At 42.3% G+C, this 25,121-nt stretch overlaps 1 protein-coding gene across 5 annotated transcripts; it reads left to right on the top strand.

The window, feature by feature from the left end:
* The first annotated feature begins 244 nt into the window (after positions 1 to 244).
* On the top strand, positions 245 to 24,859 carry MED1 (mediator complex subunit 1). Of its 5 annotated transcripts, XM_074978762.1 has the most exons (18): positions 245 to 410; positions 4,249 to 4,355; positions 5,359 to 5,437; positions 5,960 to 6,014; positions 6,141 to 6,273; positions 7,306 to 7,334; positions 7,784 to 7,855; positions 9,547 to 9,621; positions 10,437 to 10,510; positions 11,340 to 11,429; positions 12,713 to 12,824; positions 13,279 to 13,403; positions 13,569 to 13,687; positions 15,190 to 15,391; positions 15,623 to 15,718; positions 15,836 to 15,941; positions 18,458 to 18,598; positions 22,150 to 24,859. In XM_074978762.1, the coding sequence occupies exons 1-18, from the start codon at positions 383 to 385 to the stop codon at positions 22,223 to 22,225; spliced, it is 1,719 nt and encodes a 572-aa protein (XP_074834863.1). In that variant the 5' UTR covers positions 245 to 382; the 3' UTR covers positions 22,226 to 24,859. The 5 variants fall into 5 exon arrangements, with proteins under 5 accessions (XP_074834863.1, XP_074834859.1, XP_074834860.1 ...); XM_074978758.1 differs by having other exon boundaries at positions 18,458 to 24,859; XM_074978759.1 differs by lacking the exon at positions 245 to 410 and adding an exon at positions 1,940 to 2,067 and having other exon boundaries at positions 18,458 to 24,859.
* Positions 24,860 to 25,121: the final 262 nt, after the last annotated feature.

Raw genomic sequence — 25,121 nt, 5'->3', positions numbered from 1 at the left:
CTGGCACATTTCCGCTTGAGGGAGAATCTTTCCGCCAGGTGCGGCTACGCACTTAGAAACAGCGCCCCGTGCTGCCGCCCTCCTGGTGGCCACATGGGCGGCCACACGCTTCCGGCCTCGGAACGCCGCGCCCAGGCCGGCGGCCAGAGGAAGGGGCGGGACAGAGCGGGAGAACTTCGCGTCTCGCGAGAGGACGACCCTTAGCGGGCCCAGCTCTCGCGAGGCGGCCGCGAGAAGGCGGAAGTGTCGCGCGCTGTGGGGCGCCGCGATGGCCGTTGGGCTGGCGGCGGGCGCCGCGGACTGAGGCCCGAGCGGGAGGGGCCTGGCCGCGGGGACCGGCTCTGCGCCAGGCCTGCCCCGGCGGCCCTCGCAGGCCCGCGGGATGAAGGCGGCGCAGGGGAGCGCCGAGGGTGAGTCCGAGGACGGGGGCCCGCCCTGCCCCTCGGGGCATGGACCTGCGGGGGGCTTGGCCCGGGGACGGACGGAGCTCGGCGGGGGAGGTGCCACGAGCTGTAGGGGAAGCGCTGCTGCCCCACCCCCACCCCCACCCCCACCCCCACCCAGCCACTCAGCTCCGCAAGAGTGCGGCTGATCCTCGCTCCTGCGCTGAGCTAACGGCCACCGATGTGCTCCCCACACACGCTTTGCCCCCGTTGTTACCAGGCCGCTCTGCTGCCGGGGAGGGGAAATATGGGTCCAGGGGTGTTCCTTGGGCATCCACAGCCTGTGCACCGTGGAGTTCTTCCCTGCTTGGTGCCCCAGTGGGGTGCAAATGGTTAGCTGGAGCTTTAAGGGTTCCTAGCATCAACGGCTGCATCTTCACAGGACCAGTGTGGGGTCTTCAGAGCTGGCGACTACAGTGGTGGGCATCCTGCCGCTCATCAGGGTTCTGCATGTGATAGCAGGAGACATTCTGGGTAGCTGTTGCTTGTGGGCAGAATTGCCAAATTCTGCAGGTTCCTGTCTGCATAGTTTTTTTTCCCTACCATATTACTAAAGCGATATGCACATAAACCAGAGATGTGAAGTGAGATGTGTTCTGTTTGCACATATCATTGACTGTGAGAGACATGCAATCCCTTTGCATCCAAACAGAGCACTGCTGCAATTCAGTTGGCACACCTGCACATTCTAGGCACTCAAACACAGTTAGCTGAACTACCCTATCTTGGGGGATCATCTTGGTTATGATAGTATTGTGGCCTGCTCCTTAGCTTCGGTTGCACATCCACGGGTCTCGTATGAGATGATGCCTCTTGGACTGCACGGACTCTTGGTGTACAGAACGTACAGGTACCCAAGCCATGTTGATCCAGCATGATCTTATGTGGCCTGTATGTCCTAGTGTGCAGTGCTTTACTTTACTCAAAATGTCTTATTTTGATCATGATACGCTGTTCTGTAGTGGAGTTTTGTAATCATTTTGGGATAAGGCTAGTGTAAAGTAGATCAAATTGCAGCCATCTTCATCAAACATGCCCTTCAGTTGCTATTACACTATGGCTGCATCTTCAGTAGAAGCGTTTGTCTACAGAAATTACTGGCAGAAGAGCTTGTTCCAGCAAAACTACTGTCAACAGATCACATCTACACATAAAAGCGGATCAATCTTTTGATCCTCATTGTCAACAAAAGTGTCTCCCAGAGCATCTACGTAGCTTTTTTGTCAACAGTGTCAGTCAATAAAATGCATTTTGTGTGTAGACACACCGCAAGTTTTGTCTACACAACTCTCTAGTGTAGAGACAGCCTGTGAGTGAATGAATGAAACAGTTTAGTCCAGAATTTCAAAAACTTTTTTTTTCTGAGTCTTCCTTTGGAAATTCATGTCCTGTTCACATACTCAGTGGTGTGGGATGCCTGTTTCCCCTAGGTGAATGTCCAGTACCCACCATGGGAGAGGAATACCTCCTACATAGGAGGAGCAGAGTGGATGTGTAACATGGATCAGTTTCCACTCCCTACAGGAGTTGGTGTGGTCTTGAGTGCTGGAACCTAGTGCCCTGCCTGTCACACGCCTTCCTGTGCAGGGAAGCAACTGGAGCCCTGTTGAAAGTCTGGAATCAGGTGGGCAGCAGAATGCTGCACTTTATGAATAATGGCCCCCTCCTGACTTTGGTCCTTTAATGTGGCCCCAGCGCACTGAGCTCTGTCTTTTCCTCTACTTTAGCTCTGTCCAGCATCAGAAGCAGATGGGGTTTGGCTCCTTGGGGCTACAGTGATGGGTTGGGGGCAGGAAGGGGCTCTGTCCTGCAGGGGTGTCAAAAATAAGGGGAACAAACTGCCACTTCTTACTTGCATAGTCCCTTCTGGCTTCTCCAGCAGACTATGGTAACTGGCTGTTGGAAGAGGTGGCAGTGGGGGTGTAAGATAAATAGGGCACCTGGTCTCAACGGGTGAGAGACTCCAGATTGCCCACGCAGCCCGTCTGCTTCTTTTGCTGGAATAGGTCCTTTTTGGCTTAGACTCTTCAGCACAATCAAGTCCTCACATTCCCCTAATATGCTTCCCCAGCTTTGGAGGTGTTCCACACAGTTTAGAAGCTTCTGATCTGTTCCATCACCAACCTGAATTTTGAAAAGGCCCTAGATACAGGTTTACATTAGCAGTAATTGACATTATCAGAGTGGAATAATTACATGTTTTTCTTGGACCTGACAGCTCAGTAAGGTTGCCAAAATAAACTGATGATTACTGGTATGTTTCAAAGAATCTAGAGAGAGGAACCTGTTTCTTCTCTAATGAAAGCAGGTTTGGTTATAGGATGGATTGAGTTGCACCCGCAGAAATAATGAATTCATTAGTGCAAAAAAACAAGCAAAGGGTAATTTCTTCTAGCCTGGTGCAGAGGGGAGGCCCTGATCAGGGAGGGAGAGGATATAGTAAGTGAGCCTGATCTGCACTCCAATAGAAGTGTGATTTGGCCAAACCTGAGTGACACTACAATCCTGGGCACCAGGTGCGGTGTTGCCTGCCCACCTCTCAGGACCTCCTCTCCAAACCAGTGTGGGATATGAGTTTGGGTTGTGGTGCTGGAGAAGAGACTGAGAAATGACACTTTTTTAGAAAAAAAAAACAAAAAACAAAGACTAGATTTCAAGGGACGGTGCCCCATTTACTGAGAAATCCTCAGTTGTTTCACTCCCTTGAAGTATGCAAATTGCAGTTCCAATTCTAGGACACCTCTGCAACCTAAGGATCCCATGCCCACAGGGTACCAACTCTTATCCATCCCACAGCTCCATCCCAGAAGGCAGGTCAGAATACATCTGACTTATAGAATGTTGAGTCCTCTGAGGCATTGGCAGTTGGGCAGGTGCATGAGTCTGTACCTGCATCACATTCCAGCTGTTTGTTGCTGCCTCAGATCCTTCACTGTAAATGGGCTCCAGCTGAGTCTTTACAGTATGTTCTAGTGACTTCCATTCAGTGCTGTGAAGATGTTTTTAGAAAAGAAAATTTGTGACTTGACTGTTGGTTGGCTCTCAGCAGTAGTCTGTGGGTTCATTCCTGATGCTCCACAGAATACAAATGATTGAGGATTATGTAGTTAGAAGTTGGGAAGGGTAGTGGTCTGCGAGAAAGATCTTTGCCATGCAGTGGGGTTAGCAGAATGAAAGAGATGTGGAGAAACTAAAAGTGTATATGATGCAATCAGAGCCAGGAGATTAAAAGTTGAACCTCATGTCTTTTAAGATCTATCAAAACAAAAAGCAGTCAAGTAGCACTTCAAAGACTAGCAAAATAGTTTATTGGGTAGAGTATTTTTCTAGTCTTTAAAGTGCTACTTGACTGCTTTTTGTTTTGATAGTGTATAGACTAGCATGGCTTCCTCTCTCTTACTTTTCAGATCTGCTATACTTTCCACGAGATTTGAGCAGGTCTTTACAGCATTCTCTTGTGCTTGCAAAGCCGTCAGTTATAATGTGATACTAAGACTAAACAAGATGGGACTAAATCCCATTCTGACATTTTACTTACATATAGTCCTGAATTCTCCAAGAGGTCTTTGTCAATTTCTAGTCTTCTGGGTTTTAATGATGTTTGGTAGTCTTTCGGTTATTCAGTGTATGTGTGGGTAATAAGTAACATTTTTCTGAATTGTTTTATGTTGCCATGAGGGGCAGAGGACACTTATTTGGAACTTCCAGGAGTTTTTATTAGTATAAATTTGAATATTGTTGTCAGGATTGAGATTAAATGTGCCACGTCCCCTGACTGAACTGTCCTGTGTCATTTGTCCTGTAGAAATGGAGAAGCTGAATAAGATGAGTTCTCTCTTGGAAAGACTACATGCAAAGTTTAACCAGAACAGACCTTGGACTGAAACAGTGAAGCTTGTCCGTCAAGTCATGGTGAGAATTGGTGGAGGTTGTTTACTGGGAAAATGGTGGTACTATATAATATGGATTAGTAGTAATACTACGTTAGCACTCCTCAGCTAGCTAGCTGAAGGTGTTTAGTAAAATATGAATTCTTATAGCGCCTCACAGAAGATAGGATTTTCCGGTTACATCTAGAGGGCATAGCCAGGATGCAGGTCTCCTTTTTGCTAAACCAAGCAGGGGGTAATAGTCCCTGCTTGAAAGAATTTATAATTTAAATAGACAAGACAAACAAAGGAGAAACACAGGCACAAAGAGATGAAGTAGTTTACCCAAAGGCACATAAAGGAACATTGGTATAGTCAGGAATATAACCTCAGTATTCTGCTACCCTTAAAGACTGGACTGCAATTTGTACTCAGAGGTGAAGTACCAATCCTGTTTGACAGCTAGCTGCTTGTGCAGATGTGCAGCTTAGTCTTATCCAGTCTCCTTTACTGATAGAAGTATAGTTGATCTATAACAACTTGGTGCAGCTCTTCACAGAAGTGTTCATAATATTAGGTATGTTGCTTTTCGTTCCAGCACCACTGCCCAGTGTTGGTTGGGTTTTTTTTTTTTTTTTTTTTTTTTTTTTTAAATGGTAACAAAGGAGAAGGGAAAGATACCTCAAGGATTCCTGCAAATACTTTTCTGAGGTGCTTGAAATTTGTATGCATAGCTGTTTTCACCCCATTTCTTCATTATTCTCAGTTTAGGAGTTTGCATATATAAATAGCTAGTAGAGTCAATTCTTCCACTTCAATCAGCTACTTCAGAAAAGAAAAAGGAAAGGGAGTGCAGTGATTGTGTTTATATTATATTGCCCTGTTCTTTGTTTTAGGGAGCTAAAAGGAAGAGTAATTCTGGGATGGGATTTAATTAACTTTAAATTGTCTGAATAAATAACATTTGGCCCTGAATAACAGTTATGATGACTCAGTCTTGATGAACGTTGCATACAAATGGCGGTTGTTTTCTCCTTTTCACTCAGGAAAAACGGGTTGTGATGAATTCTGGGGGCCATCAACATCTGGTGAGCTGTTTGGAGACACTGCAGAAAGCATTAAAAGGTTGATAATGATCTTGGAAATTTAACAATAAAAATGTTCTTCTGCTTTCCATGGTGTTCAGAATGAAAAAGGATTGAAATATTGAAAATTGTAAAAACAAACAGTACTAGCAAATGTTTCACTTTGTGCTTTTTGTGTATGTATATTTACATTTATGCACATACACATTTATCACTTATGCCATAGTAGAATGTTCTAGTTTAGGTTGCCAGTTGTATTGTATGCCACACCATACGCCTGGCCTTAACCCAAAAGTGATTTTGTGTGGGAACATGGAAGAATATCAGTTCATTTCTTTGTGACTGTGATGGTGGACAATATATATTTTTCTTTAAAAATTACTGCTGCTATATTTTGCACATCACTAATTCATGTGTGCGCACAACCAGATGTGTAGCTAACTGTACAAGTGCATAGTGTTGCTTGTGTATGAGCAAAGGTAATTGAGACTGCACTTAGTGCCAAAGGAAAACATTCCTTTGGAGAAGTTGAGTTATTTAGTCTTGTGTCTTTCCTGTTTAGTATCATCGCTGCCTGCCATGACAGATCGCCTGGAGTCTATAGCTAGACAAAATGGGTAAGTCGTCTTTTGTGGCAGAGGCATTTCCCATGTATCTGTACGCAATCATCATAATTTCGCTACTGGTTTGATTGGGTTTTTGTGTGCATCTCATAGCAATTTTTGTTTTGTTTTGTATGTAAGCCTTGGATCTCACCTTAGTGCAAATGGCACTGAATGTTACATCACTTCAGACATGTTCTATGTGGAAGTCCAGTTAGATCCTACAGGGCTGCTGTGTGATGTCAAGGTGGCGCACCATGGAGAAAATCCTGTGGTATGTATAACCTAGACGGAGGAGATGGCTAATACCTATGTCAAGGAGTGTTGGGTTGCCTCCTCTCTGCACAAACACAGAATCAATTGTGTAAAATATGTCCACCTCGTGTTCACATAAAATCTCTACTTTTAGTTCAAGTGGAAGGTGGAAAACCTGCATGGGGAGGATTTCGTCTCACTCTTGAATTTTGTAATTAGTTAAATTCTGTACAAGCAAACAAGAACCACTTAGATAATGGTCCATATTTTTCTTTGAATCAGAGTATATTAATTGGAGAAGCAGAATTACAGCTATCTGTAGTTTGTTTCCTTCAGTATATTTCTTTGTCATTTATAAAACTAACAGTTTTGTAAATAAAAGATGAAAACTTGGATCTAAATGCTCCAACTGGAGTCCTAAAGTTAGGCATCTTAAAGAAGTTGCCAGATTTTCTTAGAAGCAATAATATCTGCAATTTCTGTTGATTTAATTGCACCTCTGAAAGCCATGCCACTTATAGATGTTTATATATGGATTTAGGTGTTCCACTGAAGGTCCCCAAGTTTGAATACTGATATAGCTGTTTAACAGAAGATAATATTAATTGAATTTGTGCTGCAAGTGATTGACAAACAGGGCATCAGAGCCATACTGGTGTGGGACAGCAAAGGCAGGTTTACTCTAGTGAAGAAAGTCAACCTAAGAAATAGCGTAGCCACAGTTGGCGTATCTTAGGTCAGCTTTCTCTGCTGTCCCCACAGCTGTCGACTTCTCTTACTCCTTGCAGCTGCAAACAGTACTGCGGTTGACGGGTGCCCTCAACGTTCAATTCAGCACATCCCTACTAGACATGCTAAATCAAACCCCGGAAGGTTGATCTCCACAGCATCAACGCTGTGGTATGTGTAGAAGTACCCTTAGTGACAAACTGCTGCTCATCAGAAGATAATGGTCAAAAACCTCATTCTATCACTATATTTCAGTCGTAGAAAAGTTCAAAAGTCACAGATTAATTTGAAATGAATGTAGCACATGCTCTTTCTCTTTCAGAGCTGCCCAGAACTGGTGCAACAGCTGAGGTGAGCAAAAATAATTGTTCATTGCATCCTGAAAGAGATTTCTTTCCCCTATATTGGTCAGCAGTACTATTTTATGGCTGGAATTGTAAAGCATTTAGTAACTCTTTCTTCTTCACAAAGTCTCTCCACTTTCACAAGGGTTTTTCTGGCTTCATTTGGTCAGGGGTTCCTGACTGTTTTGTCATACACAGTACATTTGAAGCTTCTGTACAAGGCCACACAACGTTCTCTTGACAATGGGTGTTTGCAGAGACATTTAAAAAACAAAATTAAATCAACTGTAAATATTAAAGCAAGTCATTAAAAACATTTTTTGCAGGTTTCATGTTGCAAAAGTTAATTCCTCAGTGATGTAAGAATTGTATTATAATGGTAATGCTTCTTAATAAAACTTGGTCTGCTATGAATGAATAATTCAGATTACTTAATGGCTTATTTTTGTCTCTTAGAGAGAAAAACTTTGATGAATTTTCTAAGCATCTGAAGGGGCTTGTAAACCTTTATAAACTTCCTGGAGACAAGTAAGTATCTATATACAACACATAGCACATTTTCCCCTCATGCACCTCCATGTGGTTATACAACCAATCCAGGCCCCACTTCTGCAAGCACTTCGCCCATGTTAATTCTACACAGGCTTCTGTGGACCTCCTTGTGTGCTTAAAGCTAAGTCTATGTGTACAGGTATTGGAGCCCAAGTTACAAATCTGTAATATGCTGTGTCAATTGCTTGGGAATCCATTTCACAGTTTTCTTACACTGAAACTTAATTTTTTTTTTATCTTGATAGGTATCTCTTTATATACTATATATAAAAAGCACTGCCTTTAAAGGTTACTAAGATAAACTGTGTTAACAAATCTCCTTATTGGTGCTCTTCTTCTCCATGTATTTATTTATTTGAATGACCGTTGTGCCTGGGAATCCTAATTGTGGACCAGGATCACACACTGGAAGTCAGGACCCCTCAGAAGTAGGGGTGTTGTTGCATGATGGCAGGGGTCACAAGCTGTCAGCCTTAACTTCAAACTACTCTCTGCATTCAGCATTTATAATGTTAAATGTATACACAAAGTGGTTTTTCGTTTGTTTTTTATTTATAGGGGTGATCTCACTCAGAGGCTTGGTATGTGAAAGGGGCCAACAGTACAAATGCTTGAGAACCACTGTGTTCAGCATTATAAAAGCACAGAACAAAGACAGCCTGTGCCCCTAAGGGCTTACACTGGGTTATTTAGGTGCACACAGGATTGCAGGATAAGATTCTATGTTTATACTAAAAGAATGTTTAAAATATCACTTTGTTATTTAGGCTGTATACTTACATTTCACTTCATATCAGGTTAGATAATGAACTGGTCAGTTTCATATTCATTCTGTTTCTTTGATTTCTAATTAACACAATGGTGTTATTTTAGGGACTCAAACAATACAGAGGAATATGTCAATCCAAAATCCATTTTCACTGACCAAGAAAGAAAACCCCCGTTCATTGTGGGCAAGCTTTTTAAAAAAGGAGGGGGCAGTCTTACATATAGGCTTCTAAATCAATACATGTGGCCAGATTTCAAAACTGATAAGCATTGGACAGCTTGTGTTGACTTTGGTTAGAGTGCAGATCACTGAGCGTCTCTTGGAAGATACTTAATAGCTTGCAATATTGAGTCTTTAGCAAATACTATGCTGGTTGCATACACACACGCATTTGATTGCATGATCTTAAAAACTTGCTCCCTCCTCAGTAGCCAGAGTTGATTTCTTAAAAAAAGAGATTAAAATGTATTTGTGGTAAAATACTGTGAAGCATAAAAATTCTTTCTCTTCAGTTTTCTCCATGTGGTTCTGTAGATATTTGGTTTAACATAGATGTAGGTGTAAATCACCTATTTTCTTCTTTTATTATAATGCAGGACACAGATACCAAATTAAGAAAACATATGTATGTGATTTGCTCTGTATAAATTAAGAAAACAATATAATACGTAATTTAAGATTTTATACATTGTGTCATTCACTGTTTAAATGGTTTATATCAGTTTATGTTGAAAACGTGAGAGGAAGAGTGATGGTCTGTCATGACTTAATACCATGATCATGGTCGTACTTTTAGTAAGGAATTTAAACTGAAATTCTGAGTAACTTCAGTTTCTGTACTTTTTCTTGGATTCTTTTTATTTCTCTCATGCTTTCTTTTTTTCCCCCCCCTCCCCAGCAAACTTAAAACTAAAATGTACTTGGCTTTGCAGTCTTTGGAGCTGGATCTCTCAAAGATGGCAGTGATGTACTGGTAAGAACATTGATTTTTTTTTCTCAATACCTGGTCAAGAATTGGTGGCCTGATGGGGCCCATACTTGCTGACTTTTTAAAAAGCTGATGCTGACATTAAAGTAACCCTGTGCGGCTGGATGTTGATATAAAACATTATAGAAACTGTTAGTCCTTCTTTGGGCTTTTGTAAGGTCTGGGTTTAATTGTAGAATGAGCAGTTTAAATACAAAGAGTGAAAAAACAGGTTGAGGGTGGAAAAGAGAATAAAGATGGAAAAGGAGGGGAGGCTGAACAAAAACTGTTACAGTGACTTTTCTATTGTACAGTAGGGTCTCAACATTCATGAAACTTCTGTATTGGGAACTCTTGCAAATGTTGAATTTCGCGAATATGGCAGCCCTTGGCTGCCAGTGCTCCTGCCCGGGGCCCTGAGGGAAGCAGCGGCTGCTGGCGCTTCTGGCCCTGGGGGAAGCAGACGCTCATAAATATTGAGACTCTACTGTATAGCAGGAGGAGATACTGGGATGGAGTTAATCAGCCCCATGCCAATCTTTCACAGGGGTTAGTTCAACAAAATAGTTCGGACCCATTGAGATTAGCTGTTAATATTGTAGATTTAATGGACTGAAACCCACTAAGCTAGTGGAGAAACATACCACTCCTTTTGCCAATACTTTGAGTCATTTTTCAATTGCAGTGTGAAGCTTAAGATATTTCCTTTTGTCTGAGTATGAACTGTATTGTAAAATTTTAAAGGTGCCACAGATGCTTAGATGTTTGGGATTTGAATGGTGCTCCAGTGCATTAGAAATTTACAATTCTCTCTGTTGTAGGCAAGCCACCAACGCAAGTCCCCTCGACAAGATTCTGCATGGCAGTGTTGGGTATCTCACCCCAAGAAGTGGAGGTATCTGTGTCTTTAGTGTAATCAGAAGAGAGATAAGGGGATTGAACAGACACTTCTTAGTTGTCTGATTTTATTCAGGTGACTAAAACGTTTAGGGAGGGTAGCTGGGCGTCATATCAGCAGATGCTAATACAGGTTGGACCTCTCTGGTCTGAAACCCTCAGGACTTGACTGGTCCTGTATGAGGGAATTTGTGAAACCGGAGAAGATCAATTCCAGTCTCTCTGCTGTGCACCTCTGGGCTTTCCCAGGGGACTGCCAGCCTCCTGGCCGGGTTCCCCACCAGGCTGCTCGCTGCAGCTACCAAGCTTCTCTCATTGATGCCAGCCCCAGACTCCCACCCACTGGTTTCCATACCACCAGCCAGGGTCCCCCATCATGGCCCTGAACTCCTGTCTGTTGGCCCTTCTGCAATTGGACTCTGAGCCAGCCTCTGCTCCCGGGTGTCTGTGCTCTTTGCCCAGCAACATCCATGGTACTGTTGGACCTTGGATGCTACTGGAACAGAGAGTTCAACATGTAGTGGGTAAGAAATGCTATTTAAGGTTGGTGGTCATCTACATATTTCAAAGTACCTTATGATCCAGTAAGGCAGTTTTATTTTTACAAAAATTACACATTATAGTGGATTTACAATACACCGTTTCTCTCCATCAGACATCTTGGCCTCTGTTAAAAAGAGTGGCTGTTTGAAGATGTATTAACAGTTTTGCACTTCATGTGCTGTGCAGTCTTGCAAAGTAAATGTGGTATGATTTCTTGTGACTTTTATGAAGGATTGGGGTAACTCCTCTATCAAGACCCTCATTAACAAGCCTCTTTCCCATAGGTCACCTGATGAATCTCAAGTATTACATTTCACCGTATGATTTATTTGAAGAAGGCACTGGAGCCCCCATTGTTTTGCATGAGAACAACGGTACGCTACCTAACAGGCTTCTTCTGCCCACTGATTGTATGTTAGGCGCTGATGATTTTCAGCCTGTCTAAAACTTGTTCCAAGTCAGAGACGAGAATGTTTCCTTTGTAGCATGAGTACCTGACTCACTGCTGGTAGAGTTCAGGTTTTCGAGGAATGTGTAGAATTTTGAAAATTGATGGCTGGGATCTCCTTCAGTAAATGGCCATCATATCTAAAGCTGGCTGATGGAAAATTCCTATTGCATAGGGGAATTCTTCACCAGCAGAAAGCTAGCAGAGATGGCTCTTCTGCTCTTTACACCAGCCAGCCCCCTTATGCCTGGCATACCAGAGAGGTCATGTCAGATGTATTGCCAGGGTAAGTGAAGCATGGTGAAGCAGAGCTCCAGTGCTCTTGGATCACCAACTAATGTATGTCCATGGTCCATTCAGGACCTTACACCAGTGGGAGAAGTGAGACTAGGTCCCCTACTAGTCCAGCTTCCACTGGGGATGGACAGTGACGCTCAGCATGTCATGACTATTTGGCTGTCTGCAACCACCACTCTCCAGTATGAGTGACTCAAGGGCAGAGTGACTGAGGATACATCTTTGATAAGTGCATGCAAAGCCTAGGTCACTTTTCCCATTTTCTGGAAACAGTTGACCCTGTGGAGGTGTAATCCACTTCTGTGTAGGCCTGCATAATGCAGATGCATGACTTAAGTCTTAATTAACCCCTCAAAATATAGTGTCCATCTGCACTGAGGTGAATTTCATCCAGGATGCCTATCTTAGAATTTATTTTATATTGATTAATTTAAAAAAAACACTAAGAAAATGTTTTTCCTTGGTTCAGCTGCAGCTGTGAGTGTGGCTTTTTGTAGGACTAGAATAATAAACTTTCACATCTCTACACAGGCATTTGCTTTTTGTTAGCATTTTATACAATAACTCGAATCTCCATACTTAGGAAGAGCAAGGCAACTTGGAAAAATAAGACACTGAGACTGAAGTGTTCTAACGTCATTAATAATATTGAATATAGAAATATACTACAGGGCTGTAAATCCACTTGAGAGCTATTGCTGACAGATACTTGACCCATCCAGAAATGAGAAGTACAATTTCAAATAGCATAAATAAAAGGTTGTACATTCAAACTAGATGATCTCAAGCTTTGAAAGAGATGCTACGTAGGCAAAAACATATCGACAAGTGAGCAATGCTTTTAAATAATTCCGTCCGCCCCGCCCCCATCAGTTTTTGATACAATCTCCTTTTTCTTGCTTCCTCTTGCAGTCCCTCGGTCTTTGGGCATGAATGCATCTGTAACAATTGAGGGAACCTTGGCTATGTACAAACTCCCAATTGCACCATTAATTATGGGATCTCATCCTGTTGACAGCAAAGGGTAAGGAAAAGCCACTTCTTATTGGGCTTTGCACAGGGGCCTCATTTAGATGCTATCAGTGTGTCACCTTTCCCAGCCCTATCAATAACACAATGTCATATCATCCAGTGTGATCTGAAGGTGTCCTGATCTAAGAAATACCTTGTACTTGAGACGTGAGTGAAGCATATTTTTTGGGTAGTAAGTGTGGTAATTGTTCAGAAGTAACAGACAAGATAACTTTCGTTTGGGCAGAAGATAAAATGTGTACCTTACATTTAAAATCTGTAAGTGCTTTAAAAATTCTCTGTGCGTACCTCATAATACTTTTCTACCTTACAAATGTATTCTGAGGAGAAATTCATTAATGTTTTTATGGTGCTCAGGCATGATTGTGGGGTGGGGGGCATAATGTACTAAATTAATCTAAATATTCATGTAATAAAAATTATAATAAGTAACGTCAATGTTTTAGGACTCCATCCTTCTCATCAGTCACCAGTGCCAACAGTGTTGATTTGCCAGCTTGCTTCTTCTTGAAATTCCCACGACCTATTCCAGTATCCCGGGCTTTCATTCAGAAACTGCAGAACTGCACAGGTGTGTTGTAACTCTACCAGACAAACATTCACAAACTTTTACTAGAATATGAGTTTAACTCAAGCTTTATCTTGAGTTAAACTCTCTTTAATAGGTTCTTTTGAGGAATGAATGAATCCATATTATTCTATGATGTGGTCATTCTGCTCTGGTATGTTTCCTCAGGAATCCCATTGTTTGACACCCCGCCAACATTTGTCCCTTTATATGAACTGATCACACAGTTTGAGTTATCCAAGGAGGCTGATCCTGTACCTTTAAACCACAACATGCGATTCTATGCAGTGAGTATGGCACCAGAACTGGGGTATAAAGCATATGAGAAAGGAAGGTTGAAGACTGTTGAAAAGAGTTAGAAACATTGGACCAGAAACTGTTAAATACAACTACAGCTTTCTCTTGTACCAGTTTAACTGTCAATTTGGGGCATGCTTTCACTAATAGCTATTCAGTACAGCATCTAGAATGGATGCAGTTACTCTTGATGAGGTACAGCTTTTGTGTGTAGATACAACCTAAGTTAGCCAAGCCAGAACACTGGACAAAACTGTTCCCTTAGTGGTGGTCGCGGGGGAGGAAGTAGAGGGTTGGGGAAGCAGCAGAAGCTGGGGGGGTGGGACAATCATGCTGCACCCTCCCCTTACAAAATGTTGCACCCTCTCTGGCAGGGCATGCCATCCATTTTGTGCACTCCAGGGCTAGAAAAGCAGTAGCTGATGTGTGGAGGGGAGATGAATGTACTTGCTGGGTTGGTTACTGTGTAGAAAAAGATATTTTTAATGTTTCATTAAACATGTCTATATGTGTACACAGCAAGTAAATGCTCATGTTAACATGGAACAATCTGGCTTGTATAGCTACCTTAGATTCTTAATGTAATTTGAATGGACTTTTTGTGGATTTTATATATGTTTTAGTATTTGCATGTACAATGAGTGGGAATTGACTTGGATTTTGTAATTATAAAACCCAAGCATGAAAGATCGTGTGTCACTGTGATGGTCAGGGCATAGATCTGGGAGTAAGCATTCTTGGGTTCTGTATGGCTGTGTTTAGAATGTGGGGAACTGTCAGCAAAAGATACGCAAATTGCACATCACAATTTGCATACCTTTTGCTGACGGTTCTGTTGGAAGAGGCTTTTCGAACATTTGACCCATCCGCACAAAGCCAAATATCAGGGGGAAAAAACCTCTTTCTCCTTGAATGAAGTGTACCGGGATGTCAACAGAACACTCCCGACCGTCAGATCTCTTCTGAGCGATCTGCAGTTTGGATGTGTGCTCTCTTGACACAACTTCTGTTGACAGAAGTCTGAAGTCTAGACATAGCCTATGTGGCTCTTCCACTAACTACATTGTGTGACCTTTGAGTAAGTCACTCAAACAGTTAGTGTGGAAATCCTGGACTCGGTGAAGGCAGTATAAATCACCTGCTGTGCCTTGTTTCCTCACCTATAAGGTGGATACAATACATAACCACCCCCTAAAAGGACAGTGAAGTTTAGTGTTTATAAAAGTGCTTTGAGATCTTGTGATGGGCCAGTAGAAAAGTACAAACATCATCATTCATGGCAGTGATATTTCTGTTGGTTGAGGTATTTTGTTGGTTGAGTTTGTAAATCAGTTTATAAAAGGGTTTGATTCTTAAAAAACATCTCTCCAATGTTTGCCAATTTCAAGCACAAAAGTAACAGCATGGCACACGCTTTAGAGCTGCCTTTTTGCAGCTGTCTGTACTTCCTTGTATCCATTACCATTGGAGTAAAGCACAGATTGTTTTCTAGGCTCTTCCAGGACAGCAGCACTGCTATTTCCTGAACAAGGATGCTCCTCTTCCAGATGGAAGAAGCCTGCAAGGAACTCTCATTAGTAAAATCACCTTCCAGCACCCTGGCCGGGTCCCTCTCATCCTCAACTTGATCAGGCATCAGGTGGCCTACAACACATTGATTGGCAGTTGTGTCAAACGGACTGTTTTAAAAGAAGGTGGGTGACACACTGACTGACATAAATAACAGTCTCTGACTAGATAGGATAGGATCCTGCATTATTTTCTGTAGCATTTTAGAATTGGGAGCACTTGGGGAATAGGAAGTCAGAGGTCCAGGCTGCTTTGCATCACCATTTCTTCTTTTTGATGACTGTGTTTGAGCTCATGTCTGTCTTTATCCCTTATGCTGTGAAGATGCTGCGTTTACCAGCCCCTGTGTCTTTCAGATTCTCCTGGGATCCTACAATTTGAAGTTTGTCCCCTCTCCGATTCCTGTTTCAGTGTATCCTTTCAGCATCCTGTGAATGATTCCCTGGTGTGTGGTAAGTAGGGTTGTGAAAAGCATGTGCTTAGCAATGAATTTCAGGTGAAGATGGGATATTTTTGCCACTACAGTTGGATGTTTAATTTCTCCCAAATGCCTTCTGTCTGTCTTTCAGTGGTCATGGATGTGCAGGACTCCACACATGTGAACTGTAAACTATATAAAGGGCTCTCTGATGCTCTCATTTGTACAGATGACTTCATTGCCAAAGTTGTTCAGAGGTAAACAGGGCTTTCTCTGTTTTGCTGGTAGGATGCTATTCAGAGCATCTTTTGTAAATCCCCAGGTACTGGTGGGCACTTAGCAAATTATCTCAGGGACAGTGGTTTTATAGCTCTCTCGCACAGAGATCCCATTGTGAATCTTCTGCTGTCAGACTATCCTTCATATCAAAGTTATTTATAAAGTACTATGGTTGGTTGAACCAAAGGGAGTGCTTGAAACCTGAATGCTTATAGTCTGCTAATTTTGAATAGAAGGTGTCTAAAGAAACAGTTGGTACATCAGTAAATCTTGCTTAAGTCATTGTTACAAGCATTCAACATAGATTTGAGAAGGCTAGAAATCTTAGTGTACAGTAATGGTACTAAAATCATACACATTAACAATAATGCCTAGATCTTATGAAGCAATTTTTGTCTGTAAATGTCTGTTTTACAGATGACTTCATAAAACTTAGTTACCCACCATGAGAGTTTAAAAAAAAACAACCAAAAAACAGATTGACAGGGCCAGATGAATACCCAGAAACTAGCTACTTCTGGATAGGCCCAAGGAGGCTAATAACAGAAAACCATTTGTCATCACTCAGAGCCCACAACTCAAACCCCTCCAGTGCATTATCAACAATCTACAACTTCTACTGGCACATGATGCTGCACTCTCACAGGCCCTGGGTGACAGACCTGTACTTTCTGACAAACAACTGCCTGACTGCAGGAAAGTTCACACTAGCAACCACACAGCACACCACAGAAATACTAATCCTGGAACTTTTCCTTGCAACAAATCCCTTTCCCAGCTCTGTCCACATATTTACACTGTAGACACTATCAGTGGGTCCATTATACAATCAGGTGCTCATATTCCTGCATTTCCACCCATGTGCTATATGTGATCATGTGCCAGCAATGCATAATGGACAATCATTTCACCAAAGAACGAATGGTCACAAATCAGTTATTAGGAATCTGAGTACACAAAAACCTGTCAGTGAGCACTTCAATCTAGGATTCAAAACTTAAGTCTGCATTCTAAAACAGACACTTTAACACCATATTCCAAAAGGAGACGTCTGAATTACAATTCATTATCAGACTTGACACTTTTCATCTTGGGCTCAACAAAGATATCAATTACCTTATGCATTACAAGGACAGTTTCCTGATCTTTGATATTTGCAGTGATCCCAGGAAGCCCAGCTAACTTAATAGACATTTGCAGTAACTATTTTTTTCCCTCTTTCTACCCCTTTCCCATTCTGTCCTATCCAGCTGATTTGTCAGTTTTTATTTCATTTTTTTCTATCTTTTTATTAAATCCTCTTCATCTCAGTTTTCATCTATCAGAATTTTCCAGATCTGAAGAAGTGGGTCTGTCCCACGAAAGCTCATCGCCTAATAAATTATATTGTTAGTATTAAATTGCTACAGAACTGCTTTTTTTGCTTTTTTGTTTAAGTATCATTACCACCATCACACAGCTGGGAAAGCAGGCACTGAGAGGCATGGTTGTTTTGTTTTTAAACCATACGTCCAAGGTCATTGAACGTAGAAATGACAGAGACAGGAATATAAGCCAGGTCACCTGATTTTCTCTTTAATGTCCTATCTATCTACTGGTACATACTGCTTCCCTTTTCTTTTCTATTTCTCAGCTACAAAAGAACAAAACATCATTAAAACACTATGAATTCTGGTGAACACCTCAGTCTAGGTGTTATCGTTCTGGAACCCCATTTTTAATGCACTTCAACTTTTGTTGAGAGTTTGTGTCAGCCTCAGATATAACCTACCAGTTCTTCAGCCATTCTTCCTTTGCATGTGGATTTCTGGCAAGTGATGGTCAGGAGAGATGGAGGCAAAATGAGGGCTCTACTGGAATCTCAATTCCAGACTTAACTGTGAAGTAGCAAATGCTGAGCTCCTTAAATATTTGTTTCCTGGGTGCCCCTCTTAGTTATGTGTGTTTTCATTCTTCATGACGAGCTTGCAGTTGCCCCTTCTGCTTCTCTCTGAATTAGAGGGTGACTTTCTATTAATTCCAGCATTTAATAGTTGTTCCCCTCCCCAGCTCTCTTCACACAAGCCTTTTATCAAAACTACTGCACCCCAGGCACCATTCAAAGCATTTAGAAGGCATTAAGGGCTGTGCACATACAGAAACCCTACAGACTTCTTTAGCAGTGTTGATGAATTACCTGCTTTAAAGGTCAGTATGATTATTCCCATTTTATAAACAGGGAAACTCATACACAGGTATATTAAGCTGACTTGCCAAAGATCAAACCTGGAGTCTCGCAGAGCTAGGAATAGAACCCATTCCGCCCACCTCCCAATCTCTGAAGATACATGATCATCCTTCTTCCCCTTGTGATTTGCATTAGTTTATCATCTTGCTGAATGGGTATAATTCCGAACAGAGCTACCATGAATCCTTTAATGTACTTAGAACTCTGTAGGTAACAGTTTCCATCAATAAACAAATTACATACCATACCTTTCATTCTGTGTTGCAGATGTATGTCCATTCCGGTGACTATGAGAGCCATTCGTCGAAAGGCAGAGACCATTCAGGCAGACACGCCAGCCCTGTCCCTAATTGCAGAGACTGTAGAAGACATGGTGAAGAAAAATCTGCCCCCCGCCAGCAGCCCAGGGTACGGCATGACCACAGGCAACAACCCCATGAGTGGTACCACTACACCAACAAACACTTTTCCTGGGGGGCCCATCACTACCCTGTTTAACATGAGCATGAGCATGAAAGAGAGGCATGACTCGGTGGGCCATGGGGAGGACTTCAGCAAAGTGTCTCAGAACCCTATTCTCACTAGTTTGTTGCAGATCACAGGGAATGTGGGCTCTACCATAGGCTCAAGTCCAACCCCTCCCCATCACACGCCTCCACCAGTATCCTCACCAGCAAGCAATACCAAGAACCACCCGATGCTCATGAACCTCCTTAAAGACAATCCTCCTCAGGACTTCTCCACTCTGTATGGGAGCAGCCCTCTTGAAAGGCAGAATTCTTCTTCTGGCTCCCCTAGAATGGAAATGGGCCCAGGGGGGAACAAGCAAAAGAAAAAAAAATCTCGTACACCAGCAGACAAGCCCAAGCATCAAACTGAGGATGACTTTCAGAGAGAGCTGTTTTCAATGGATGTTGATTCCCAGAACCCTATTTTTGATGTCAACATGACTGCTGATACTCTGGACACCCCTCACATTACCCCAGCTCCCAGTCAGTGCAGCACTCCTCCTACTACGTACCCCCAAACTATACCTCACCCTCAGCCCAGTATTCAGAGGATGGTTCGACTTTCCAGTTCAGACAGCATTGGTGCGGATGTAACTGACATCCTTTCTGATATAGCAGAGGAGGCTGCCAAGCTCCCCAGCACTAGTGAGGACTGCCCAGCCATTGGTACTCCTGTAAGGGACTCTTCTAGTTCAGGACATTCACAAAGTGCCCTCTTTGACCCAGATGTCTTTCAGACAAATAGCAGCGAGAACCCATACACTGATCCAGCTGACCTTATAGCAGACGCTACTGTGAGCCCAAACAGTGACTCTTCAAATCATTTTTTCCCTGATGGAGTAGATTTCAATCCTGATTTACTGAACAGCCAGAGTCAAAGTGGGTTTGGGGAAGAGTACTTTGATGAGAGCAGTCAGAGTGAAGGTGCTGAGGATTTCAAGGGCTTTGCATCCCAGGCGCTAACTAGTTTGGGAGTGCAAGTCTTGGGGAGTGATGGGGGAGAAAACAAATTTAAAGGAAGCACTCAGGCAGACATGGTTGACTTCAGTATTATTGCAGCTGCAAGCAAAACCTTGGGGTCCTCTGACATTATGGAGCATCACAGTGGAAGCCAGAGTCCTTTACTAAGTACAGGGGATTTGGGAAAGGAGAAGTCTCAGAAACGGGTAAAAGAAGGCAATGGCTCTGGGAGTAGTTTATCAGGTGCTGGGCTAGATGGCAAGCCAGGAAAACGCAGCCGGACACCATCCAATGATGGTAAAAGTAAAGAAAAGCTTCCAAAGCGTAAGAAAGCGGACATAGAAGGGAAATCTCCCTCCCATAGTTCATCTAACAGACCTTTCACCCCACCAGCAAGCACCGGTGGGTCAAAATCTCCTGGAAGTTCAGGCAGATCTCAGACTCCTCCTGGTGTAGCAACTCCACCTATTCCAAAAATCACAATTCAGATCCCCAAAGGGACAGTGACTGTTGGCAAACCTTCACACAGCCAGTATACAAGTAGTGGCTCTGTCTCCTCCTCGAGCAGCAAAAGCCATCACAGCCATTCCACTTCCTCCTCTTCGTCCTCTTCTGCCTCGAGCAAAGTAAAAAGCAGCAAATCAGAAGGATCTTCTGGCTCAAAGATGAGCAGCAACCTGTATCTGAGCCAGGGGGGCTCGGGTTCAGGCCAGTCAAAAAGCTCGGCTCAGTCTGTGGGAAAGCCTGGATCCTCCCCTATCACCAAACATGGCCTCAGCAGCAGTTCTGGAGGTAACAAGATGAAACCTCAAGGGAAGCCTTCATCACTTATGAACCCTTCCATGAGTAAACCAAACATTTCACCTTCCCATTCTAGACCATCAGGGGGTTCTGACAAGCTTGCCTCTCCAATGAAACCTGTTCCAGGTACTCCCCCATCATCTAAAGCAAAATCGCCTATCAGTTCAGGTTCTGGAAGCTCTCATATGTCTGGGACTGGGTCAAGCTCAAATATGAAGTCCTCCTCAGGAATGGGATCCTCTGGATCCATGTCCCAGAAACCACCTCCTTCATCAAACTCTTCTACAGCATCTTCATCTTCCTTTTCATCGAGTGGTTCTTCCATGTCTTCATCTCAGAACCAGCATGGAAGCTCCAAAGGCAAATCTCCAAGCAGAAACAAAAAGCCATCCTTGATTGCAGTCATAGACAAACTTAAACATGGGGTTGTTACTAGTGGGCCTGGAGGTGAAGACCCAATGGATGGACAGATGGGGCCAAGTTCCAATTCCTCAAGCCATTCTTTATCCTCCAAACACAACATGTCTGGAGGCGAGTTTCAGGGGAAGCGGGAAAAGAGTGACAAGGACAAATCTAAAGCTTCAGGAGGATCCATTGACTCTTCCAAGAAGACTACGGATTCCAAAAACATTGGTAGTACTGGAGTGGCTAAGATTATCATCAGCAAACATGATGGGGGCTCCCCTAGCATTAAAGCCAAAGTAACTTTGCAGAAACCAGGGGAAGGAGGTGGGGATAGCTTAAGGCCTCAGATGGCTTCTTCCAAAAGCTATGGATCCCCACTGATCAGTGGGTCTACTCCAAAGCATGAACGTTGTTCACCGAGCCACAGTAAGTCGCCAGCATACACTCCTCAAAACATAGACAGTGAGAGTGAGTCTGGCTCCTCTATAGCAGAGAAATCCTATCAGAACAGTCCCAGCTCTGATGACGGCATTAGGCCACTTCCGGAATATAGCTCAGAAAAGCATAAGAAACACAAAAAAGAGAAGAAGAAAGTGAAAGACAAAGACCGTGACAGAGATCGGGACCGTGACAAGGACCGGGACAAAAAGAAGTCACACAGCATTAAACCAGAAAGTTGGTCTAAATCGCCTATTTCTTCTGACCAGTCTCTGTCCATGACAAGCAGTGCTATCCTATCAGCTGACAGACCATCCCGGCCAAGCCCTGATTTTTTAATTGGGGAAGAAGATGATGACCTCATGGATGTTGCTCTGATTGGCAATTAATTTTTTTTAAATATAATTTTAAAAGAGCTTTAGAACCCCCACTTTCCTGGGGTTCTAGAGATTAGCAAGCAAAAGAATCATTCATTTCAGAATACTACACTTTCCCTGAGAGACATGGTTGAAAAGGAAAACAGTATTCCTGAAGATATCCAAAACCAGGACAGAACATCTGCAAACCAGTCTTCTGACTGTGGCCCCAAGTCTGCAGACATTTACACACATGCTGAATTTTACATGTGTTAATAGTCCTTAAAAGCCACTGGGCGTAGAGTTAAGCATGTGGGTAAACGTTTGGAAGAATGGACCCTAAATTGGTTGCAGAAGCATAGGTTATTGTGGGAGAATCAGATTTTTTCCCCCTCCCTGTCCTTTTCATAAGTTTTTTAGTAAGTTTTGCGCTAATAACTTTAGGGCATATTTTAATGTTTAGGGCTTGTGGTTTTCTCTTTTTTTGAAGGATGTCTGGAGAAAAGAGAAATACTTTGCAGGTTTCTTTTGTGGAGTTCCTTCATCATTTAGTGTCTGATTCTTAGAGGTGCTGAGGACCTTCGTCTTCCAATGACATCAGCAGCTCTGCAAAATCAGGCACTGTGTTTTGATGGACATCAGCGTTTTATTCCAGGTCAAAGTGATGAAGGATATTTATGTTAATGTTTGATTGAACTTGCGTTTTAGCTATTTATGTCTCTCTTTGAATGCCTTATGCTTTTTTGTTTTTCATGCAGTCTTTAAATTGTGTGATGTAGGGTTTGAAGGGGCTCTGGGGCCTTGGTAGCTGTGGATTTAGGAAAGCTTGGAAAATGTGCAACCACTGTTGCTTTGGTGAAGTTGGTAAAAAACACATCAAATTTTGGCCCTGATCTAAGCTGTTTGCTAGGTTTAAAGGATACAAAATTCCCCAGAATACCAGTGCTGTATATATGAAAATGCACAGCCTTTACAGAGATATGTTTAGGGCGGAATCCTTCAAATGCTTAAGAATATACTTCATTCACTGTGAAAAGTCCCATTTGAAGTCAGTGCAGCTATTGTTAGGTGTGTGCGCAAATATTTTGTGGGATCTGGCCTTTTTTTAATCGTTCTGTTGCAAAAGTGTGTGGGCCATTTTTAGTTTGTGTGTGCGCAGCCCAGTTTTCTGCAGCAATATTGCTGGTCACATACACATGCATTCCCCATGCACACCCTGCTTCCACTCAACCCACTTGAGAGGCTGTTAGCTCACCAATAGGTGTGAATCATTCCTATGCTGGTGTTAGTATGTGTCTGAAAAACACGCTGAAATGTCTTGGTTCTGTAAAACCTGATTGGCTGCAATAGAAGCAATAATTACTCCAAATGACTGATTTCCTTCTCTCACCAAGACTTTAAAGGAAGTTGCAGGCAAGACCTGCTATTCTCAGTCCTTGAACAGGAGCAAGAAGTCAACTTTATAAACACAAGCAATTAGTGCTGTTTTGATAGAGGAGACATGGAAGAGCCTTTGGACAGGGAGCGCAGTGTATCTAAAGAAGACTGTGAACCCCTATTCTTTTGGTGAAATGCATTGAGTGAAATTCTGGCCCCACTGAATGTTGCCATTGACTTCAACAGGGCCAGGATTTCAGTTGTGGGCTTGAGAATACCCTTTGTTTTGGTTTGCAGTTTCAAAAGACTTCAAGGTTTAGGTTTCCTTTAAACTATAGATATTTCCATTGCATATAGTCCAGGCCCCTGATAATATTCAGAGTAAACATCTTCTTTTTTCTGGCTCACCTAGAGCCCTTTGAAAACTACCTTTCGATGGGGTAGCTTCTATGCAGCTAGCTTTTCCTTTCTTCTGTCTTCAGCTCATTTGGGGCTGTATGCTGAAATTGCTATTGTTGCATAGCAAGCCAGTGTGAATTCCTCTAGTGCACACAATAGCTCTCTTCTTGTGTTTTCCAACCTTCATCCCTTGCTCCTAGTGGTTTGCATTCCGTAGTTTGCCTCTCACCAATACTCCCAGCTTCATGTGCTGAGATGATAGAAAATAGTCAACACAGTCTAAACTGCAGCAAATGACGCTATCTGATGCGGCATCAGAATCTTATGACACTGATGTCTGTGACGAGGATGTAAGAAATACGTCAACAAATGAATTTATCTTGAGACCCTGCTAGAGTGCCTGCATCGTGGAAATAATATGTGTTCAGATGACAAGAGGCTGTCATCTGCTTTATTTCCTTCCCTCTCGTTGAAGTTGCTTTATTTAAAATAACCCTTAAAAAGGCTTTGGATCGTGTGAAAGCTTAGCTGAAGCCTAACAGCACTATTACAAAAGCAAAGCAAGATTGGGGTTTCAAAGAACAATTTTCTCAGTCAATAAAATGGACTGGTGTTTTACAGTATAGAAGATACAGTAAAAGGCTTTTAATAAAGTGTCCAATTTTGCAAATTAAGATTTAAATTATAAATTATATTTTAAATGAAACAATTGAATGTGTTTTCTTCACTACTTACCTAAGACTCAAGTTCAGGGTTTTAAGCTTCTCCTGCAGGAGGTGAGCATCGTTGCTAACACATAAAGAAATACAGGGTTCAAAGTTGCATTCTCTTTAAGCATCTGCGACGTTGAGTGCTGCAAGAGAAACTGAATCCTGAACTGTGGTCATAACAGGTAAATAGCTTTTCAATCCACTTATAATGCACTGTAACCCTTTCCCCTTTGTACACTTGTTTGACACTAAGAAAGGGAGAAAGAGAGCCATTAAAAGTCAGGCAACAGTTGCATGATGCTTCTATTGCACTGATCAGAGATGAGGTACAATTGTCAATATTACACACACATTTTACATGTAAATGTTTGATCTCTTACAAATGTTTTATTTTTTAAATATTTTGTTATTCTCTATGATATTTTACATCTTTCAGTATTGGAAAGATAAATGTGTAAACATAAATTTTTTTAAAAAGCCAAACCTTTTAATCTCAGGTAAGGAAATGGATGTTGAGATTAAAAGAAAATGGTTCTTTCCTAAATGGTCATTATGTAAATAAGTGTCTTCAAATCTGCTTTTTTGTGGGCAACTGTGTAAATACTTCCTGCTAATTTTTCATTCTTTTTCAATGTAGAGTGTACTTTCAACTTTTTTGGAAATACTGGAAAAAAACATGTTTATTTACATGCAAATACATTTCTTTGGTAAGAATATAGTCTCATCTTTATTTAAAATCATTTTTCTTTTTAAGAATGGTCTGAACGTCAAGGTATGTATGTTAACACTCTTAACCAAAAATCATTGTAGACATTGGAATTGCTGTCATCCTAGCAATGAAACATGGGTTCTGAGAGAACTGGACATATCCTGGACACCATCTGTTGTGGGGGCATATAGGAGCCAAAACTTGTGCTACCGAGTCTGGGGGAGAATTACCCTGGCATAGGCTGCTTCCTGTGTATGCCTTTGTGCA

The sequence above is a fragment of the Carettochelys insculpta genome, chromosome 28 (assembly GCF_033958435.1).
Source record: "Carettochelys insculpta isolate YL-2023 chromosome 28, ASM3395843v1, whole genome shotgun sequence".
NCBI lineage: Eukaryota > Metazoa > Chordata > Testudines > Carettochelyidae > Carettochelys > Carettochelys insculpta.
Note: the sequence above shows the minus strand (reverse complement) of the source record. Positions and strands in the feature narration are given on the sequence as shown.